Below are 8,064 nucleotides of genomic sequence, written 5' to 3'. Positions count from 1 at the left end.
TGCTGCAGCTTAGTGCTAGCTCAGCAAGTCTAACAACTTCTCTTTAACTGGCTCTAGCAACTCTGCTAGCTAAGATGTATTACACACTTCTTCTTCAATACTCCCCCTCAAGCTGATGGTTGAAACACATTCTTCAAGCTCAGCTTGCTCATTAGAATGTCATGTTGAGGTTTACACAGCCCTTTTGTTAGTAGGTCAGCTTTTTGCTCTTTAGTGCTTATGTGTTGAGTTTGTATTAGACCTTTAATGATTTTTTTTTCTCACAAAATGACAATCAATATCAAAGTTCTTGGTTCTTTCATGAAAGATCGGATGGGAAGCAATTTGTATAGCTGCTTTACCGTCACAAAATAGTTGAACAGGTAGCTCTAGACAGACTCCTAATTCTTCAAACAATCTTTTTAGCCATACAACCTCTGCAACTGTAGTTGCCATGTTTTTGAATTCTGCTTCTGCTGAGCTCCTGGACACTGTGCTTTGTTTCTTAGATTTCTAAGAGATTACTGCATTTCCAAAATTAACAATGTGACCAGTGACTGATTTTCTGGTCTCCACACATGAGCCCCAGCCAGAGTCACAAAATGATACTAGATTGGAACACCTGCTACTAGGCATAAACAACCCAAGTCCTGCTGTACCTTTTATGTGTCTCACTACTCTGAGTGCAACCTCCATATGTGATTTCTTAGGTGAGTGCATAAACGGACTTAGTACTTGGACCACAAACGCAATATCAGGTCTTGTTATAGTTAGGTACAATAATCTTCTAACCAATATTTGATACTTGCTGCTATCAGTTAGTTCTTTGTCCAACTCAGAGTTATGATTAAAATATTTATCAAACTCTAAGGAAGTAAGTTTGTAATTGAATTCAATGGGAGTAGATGCTGGTTTACAGCCTGATAGTCCTATTTCAGACACCAGCTCAACAGTATACTTACTTTGACACATAAGTATTCCCTTTTGTGATCTAGATACTTCAATGCCAAGAAAGAACTTGAGTTCACCCAGATCCTTCATTTTAAACTTGTTCTATAAATTAACTCTTACTTGTTTAATAAGAGTCAAGTTAGAACCTGTGATTAGAAGATCATCCACATATACCAAAATAATGACAAGATCACTACCAAACTTTCGAGTGAATAGTAAGTAATCATAGTGTGATTGCTTAAATCCCGTATCAACCAGGGCTTCAGTGAGATTTAGGTTTCATTGCCTGGGTGCTTGCTTCAGTCCATACAAGGACTTGTGAAGCTTGCAAACCATTTGAGGCTCCCCCTGGGTTGCTAGAGCATTTGTTTTAGAGAAACCATCAGGAATCTGCATATACACATCTTCAAGAAGAGCCCCTTGCAAGAATGCATTGTGAACATCCATTTGGAACAAATACCATTTACAAGAAGCAACAAGAGCTACTACTGATCTCACATTAACCATCTTAGCTACTGGATAAAATGTCTCAGTGAAGTCCTGACCTTTCCTTTGGCTATACCCTTTTGCAACCAATCTGGCCTTGTATCTTTCAACATGACCTTATGACTTATACTTTACCTTGTAAATCCACTTACACCCAATAGGGGCCTTCCCAGGAGGTAAAGCTATGATAGACCATGTCTTATTATCTTCAAGAGCTTTAATCTCCTTTTACATTGCAGAGATCCAAAGAGGATCATCACATGCTTCTTTGTAAGAAGTGGGCTCAGTAATGACTGAATAAGCAGTTAAAACCCGCAAGTATGAAGGAGTAAGACCTGAATAAGAAACATAATGAGAAATGAGGTACCCACAGGTAGACTTGGAGGGAATCACATAGTCACCAAGCCAAATGGGAGGTTTGGAAGTTCTGGAAGATTTTCTGACTATAGAAAGAGGAGGAGAAACATATGGTATTGGATCAGGAGAAGGAACGGGTCAAGGTGAGGGAACAGATGAAGGTGATAAAGTAACAGGAGAAAAACTGCTATCTTTTATGAACTGTAACACTGGAAAAATGGGTTGAGGACTGAAGTGTAAGTCATTAAAAGGAAAGATGGACTCTTGAAATACAATATCCTGACTAACAAACATGTGTTTAGTTGTGAGATCATAGAGAATGTAGCCCTTTTGTAAAGAAGAATAGCCTAGAAGAACTGCAGGGAAAGCTTTAGGAAAAAACTTCTCAGTTCTGTGCACATTAGTAGCATAGCATAATGAACCAATGACCCTGATATGTGAGATAGCAGGAGGTCTATTATATAGTATCTCAAATGGAGATTTTTAATGAATCACCACCGAAGGTAATCTATTTAACAAATAGACTGTAGCAGATACACATTCTCTCCAGAATCTAAGTGGTATGAAGCCTTGAAATCTCAAGGCTCTAGCCATATCAAGAATGGTTCTGTACTTTCTTTCAACTACTCTATTTTGTTAAGGAGTATATATGTAAGAACTTTGATGGATAATACTATGTCTTTGGAATAATTCATGCACCTGAGTGTTAAAGAACTCAGTGCCATTGTCAGTTCTAAAGCATTTGATAGGAGCACCACATTCTGAGAATTTGATTGTATTGTTCAGTGGTAAAGTGAGGTGCAAGTGGAGATAGGCTAGGAGTATGAGAAAGCACAAAGTCAGTAAGCTGAGAGTCCTGAATAGTAGCATGACTAGCATGATTGGAATTGAACCCTTTCTTCTTATTGAGGTCATTAGGATATCCATGAAGCTTGTAACAGGTTTCCTTGGTATGTCCCGTAAAATGACAATAGTCACAAAACAACTGACTCCTTCCATAGGGTGGTCTTTGTTCATATACATGTTTTGGTCTAAAACCTATATTGTAACCTGCTTGACCAGTATTAGAACCATTATATTTGTTACTACCACCACCATGGCTACTGTTAGAGCCAGAGTGAGAGATACCATAGCTAGTCTAAAATTTTGATTGCAGTTTGTTGCTGAGTAAAGCAGTGGTATCACCTGCAGCTGGTACAGGTAAGTGGCTTCCTACTTTAATCAACCTTTGGCTCTCTACATTGAGTATCATAGCATAAGCTTGATTAATGTTAGGCAAAGGTACAGTCATCAAAATTTGACTCTTAGCATGGGCATATGACTCATTGAGCCTCATTAGAAACTGTTACAACTTTTGTAATTAGGAGTGAGCTATGTATTCCACGGATTCAGGATAAGGACATACAGGTGAAGGTACAAGAGCATCTAATTCATCCCATAACTCTCTCAGTTTGGAGAAATAAGAGGAAACAGAAGAAGTACCCTTAGTTAAAGTAACTATTTCTTTTTGCAAATAGAATTTCCCAGATGCATTTACTTTGTCAAACCTTTCTTTAAGATCTTCCCAGACTGTATGATCATTAGATCCATAAATCACCGTACTAATTAGGTCTTTAGATACGGTGTTCATGATCCATGCTAAGGCAATGGCATTACACCTATCCCACTGATTATGCAGATTGGCAGGGTACATATCTTTCCTACAAGTACATAATAGGAAACCTAACTTGTTCTTACCTAAGAGAACAATCTGCATTGATTTGCTCCATAGAGAGTAATTTTTAGACCCTAACAATTGAGTAAAAACAAGGAAAGAACATTGAGTATCAGATGGATGAACGTGTAGAGAATGATTCACATCAACCTACTCATCTTGAGCTCCACGAATAACCTCAGGTGCAGAAGTAGTACCTTCAGCCATAGATGTGCAAACTAAGGGCTCTGATCTTCGAGCACAACTTTGAGAAGCTCAAATCAAAGAGAATCGATACTGACTAGCAAAGTTCAAGTTGCCGTGGCTTTGATACAATATTAAAGTAGCTCCATTAATGGAGCTTGTAGTGAACAATTTTAGAGAAGAAGATGAGAAGGGTAAGAGAAGTAGAGAAACTACTGTTTCATTGAGAATTAAGAATGAATCTGTAACCACCCACACTAAGAATATGGATAGGTTTTTATATATATAAACTCACATTAGCTTCTAATCTAAGATAGCTTATAACCACTAACACTACTAGTGCTGCAACTTAGTGCCAGCTCAGCAAGTCTAACAACTTCTCTTTAACTGGCTCTAACAACTATGCCAGCTAAGTGTATTACACACTTCTTCTTCAACAGTATCATGACTTTTCTCTTTATTCACTTATTATTTACAAAAGCTCTCAAGCTAGATTGTTGGCTCAGTCATTCCGTTGAGGTTTTGATTCGAGGGTGGCATATTATTCTGTTAGGGAGTTATTTGTCTAGTTCTGGTTCTTCTATTGTAATATCTGCCCGAAATATTGGTCAGGATTCATTTGGCTCGGCTACTGTGACACAGTCACGCAAACATCCATAACTAGTAATGCCACTTAGAAAAGCTTTAGGGTTTGGGAGGTCGTCCAGTTATAGGGAAGTCCATTTCACTTTACTGCATTATTAAATTTTCAATGTGTTAAGGCAGTTAATTTGGTCATCATAATGTGTTTACTTCTGTCTTCATTTGGTATAATTGTTTAAGCTGGTTCATTTGTTGTAATATCTTTTGAGGTGTGCTTTTAATTTGAGAATAGCTATCTAAATTAGTTCATTTTGTCTATAGTAATGTGGTATGACTAAGTTTTAGTCTGTTAGTTTAGTATTCAAAAGTTGGTATGATGATTGTTAATGATAAATTTGATTTTCTCTTAGCCATAGTTTATCTAATAAATTGTGAACTGGAAAGGGCTTTACGTGGTATCAAATTTCTCACTTTTAGTATTCTTAAAATTAGAAATATTCTGCCCACAATTTTAATAATTAAATATGCAAAAGTCATGTGATAAGTGATTTGCATTTTCTATCTAGCTTAGATGTTTGAAGGCCATTAGTGTAGTAGTGATGATTAGAATTTAATTACTTCTCATAATTAGAACTAGATTTGCGTTACAAAGTGAATAGCTTCTGGTACATCTTAATATGTTGCTTTTGTCACTTTCTTTCTTTGAAGTTGCTCGATGGAGATTTTAATATTTAAATGAATCTTTGAAATTATTTCAATTTTACTTTATCCAGAGACATAACTCATTCTGTGTGTTGTTCTTATCAATTGTTTTTCATTGTGCGATCGAATTAATTGTTTCATTGCAAAAAGAGTGAGATGATTATGAATCTATTTTAAATTTTGTTGCCAGAAACGGTTGAAAACCTCTCCTGTCAACCCTTTTTGCCCTTCTTATGTGTTTATTTAGTTAAAAGTCTTTATTATGTTATTAATTTTTGTTTGAATAATTAAACATTAAGAATAGACATACTCTCACCCTTTAAATTTTTTTTCGCCAGAATGAAATGACATCACTTGGAGTTTAACCATGTCAAGTGAAGGATTCAATGCATAAAGTAGAGCTTAAATAGAGTCGTCATCCCATTGGGGGTCATGTACGTATTGGGAAATGATGACAAAAAAAAGACAGGAAAGAAATGACCTCTCTTATGAAGCACATATAGCTTTATTAAAATATACCTCGTTACTCCCTTCTTTTCTAACTTAATATGTCATTCTTTTAATGTCTCAAAGACTCGGTAACTCTTATTACTATACTTTATAGCAACATGCTTTGATACAATTTAAATATTATATCCACATATTTTTGCTTTACATGACTTTTAAATACTAAAATATTTTATTTAGTATTGTTAAATAAGTTTCTTTAAGAATTTCTTTTGTATTGTCTTAAGGCGTTTAAGAGAGGCAACATAGAAATTGAAATAGAGGGAGTAACATTGCATTGGACTCATTTCAGCCTTGTCATACCTGATTCCACTCTCTCTCTCTCTCTCCCTCTCTCTCTCTCTCCTTATCTTAATTCTAATTGTTGTTAATTTATTTATTTTTACATTTAATTTACCACCAAATCATGGCGGCACAACTTATTAACACATCTCTCATTATTTGTAGTTTAATTTTTTTTTTTTGATTTAAGCTTGAATATTTTTTTATTAGATATACTATAAAGCAAAGGAGTTTACCAGAGTCTGTGATTCGAGGAAAAAGAGAAATGCATAAATTATGGTACTTTTCAATTATTATTTGCAGTTCACAAAAGGCCAGACTCACATCTCTTGTATTTTTCATTCTTTGTATGATATGTACTATAGTTAAAAGTGTTCTTTATTACATCACTTAGTTTATATTAGTTTATAAAAATAAACAACCTTTGTTTATCACATAGAATCTCCACGTAAAATATAAATTCAGCCAAAAATCACATTTCTAGACCTAGAAAGGTGGCTAACACCTTTATTTCGAGGTTATTTAAACCTTACCCAATTTCTGGTGACCAGACTAATTTACTTATTCGTAATTAGCCTAGAATAGTTCCCTAACGCACCTTAATTCGTTAGGTGGCCACTCTTCACTCCTTAAAACTTCCTAAAAAGAGTTGTCACGTTGAATCTCGCTTTACACGAGAAAAATAGGGTGCAATAGCAAGAATACCCCTAAGGTCAAAAATATCAAGTCGAACCAACCTGTTGGCTTAAGATTGGATGTTCAAGGCCAACGGCCACTCCAAAACTAAAAAAAAAGCCAAACTCTCCATACTCATCACCTTTTGGATCAAGATATTCGGTTCTACATTTACCTTACTTGGACGGTATAAAATAAAAATATCATAGTCGTTTAGCAACTATAGCGGCCTATGCAGCCTCAAATGAGGATCCTTCTGGCTCAGAATATACTAAAGGCTATGATGACTGGTGAATATCACACAATGAACACCATAAACATAATGCCTCTAAATCTTAAGTGCAAAAATTATCACTGCCGAATCCAAGTTACGGTAGGGTAGTTACACTTGTCTACCTTTAGCTATCTAGAAGAATATACTATTACTTAACTCTGATACATTAAAACACAACCCAAACAAACACCTGAAGCATTACAATAGACTAAAACCCCTGACACTCTACTACAAGAGTCAATATTAGAGTTGAAGTAAGTGACGCCTTGAGCTTTTGAAAGTTTGCCTCACACTTGACGAACCACTAGAACAGGACATACTTCCTAGTCTATCTAGTCATGACGCTGCTATAGAAGAAAATCCATCAATAAATCATCTTTAGTAACTTGCCAACCCAAAAAAATTATGAACCTTGATAAGAGAAATGCTATCTCAATCACAAAATGTCACGACCTAACTTACCGAGTCGTGTGGGCACCTACTCTGATCCACCTAGATAGCAGAATCTTTGCCACCCACTAAAAGTAAATGTGGAAGTCAATAAAAATAACCAAGAAATAGTTCATTTATTACAATCAATTCAAAAACTTTAATACAACTGAAAACCTTACCAAGGAGCTAGTCTAAATAGGTATAAGAGATTTTAGAAGGAAATACAAGACAAAAGACACAACTTCTACCGTAGGAACAATAATATAAGATGCTATAAACCATTACCATATCAATCACAAAATACCTACTTATCCGGCAAACAAACTATACCTTAAAAAGGGTATAGCAAGAGTAGTATCAGTATAAAACTACACATACTAGTAAGCATTATTGGTTAACCCAAATAAAATCACATAAATAACTAGAAAAAATATAAAACTTGAGAATCAAACCAAAAACTTCATTAAACCGTTGCTTACTAATTATCTATGGGTTCTTCGGTACCGATACTCATGGGTCCTTACCCTCAACTATTAATAATTAAGACCTTTATGTAACCTCTGGCCTTGTTCCATAAATCCGGTCATACCTTGAAACTTTAGACCCCTTTGATTCATTTAAGTCTTTAGGGCATAATTTAACAATATAGTGACACACACCTTTTTGGCCCAAATTATAATAACTGCTAGACCACCAACCATATTATGACATACTAACACAAATATAAATTGGTTACCTTTCCTTGAGTCATATTATTTAATACTAGTCTACCCTGTTATCGATTTTAATCTAGCAAGGGTTAACATAACAACTCAAGTCAAAACATCACTATCCACCTCAGACATTCAGTCAAATAAAGTCAATATAGATGTATAATAGGTCAATAACCATGAATCATCCATAATATACCTCCCTCCTTGTCCCTTTTCCCTAAGAAATT

The 8,064-nt window shown here is 35.3% G+C and overlaps 1 protein-coding gene across 1 annotated transcript; it reads right to left on the bottom strand.

Moving 5' to 3' along the window:
- Positions 1-492: 492 nt before the first annotated feature.
- LOC107853347 (uncharacterized mitochondrial protein AtMg00810-like) lies at positions 493-1,020 on the bottom strand. The gene has a single exon (XM_016698352.2). The coding sequence runs from the start codon at positions 1,018-1,020 to the stop codon at positions 493-495; it is 528 nt and encodes a 175-aa protein (XP_016553838.2).
- Positions 1,021-8,064: the final 7,044 nt, after the last annotated feature.

This window comes from Capsicum annuum, chromosome 7 (genome assembly GCF_002878395.1).
Source record: "Capsicum annuum cultivar UCD-10X-F1 chromosome 7, UCD10Xv1.1, whole genome shotgun sequence".
Taxonomy (NCBI): Eukaryota; Viridiplantae; Streptophyta; class Magnoliopsida; order Solanales; family Solanaceae; genus Capsicum; species Capsicum annuum.
This window is presented reverse-complemented; position numbering and strand designations above follow the sequence as displayed.

Coding starts and splice junctions, on each gene's coding strand:
- LOC107853347 (XM_016698352.2), bottom strand. CDS start 1,020: ATGAAGGATCTGGGTGAACTCAAGTTCTTTCTTGGCATTGAAGTATCT.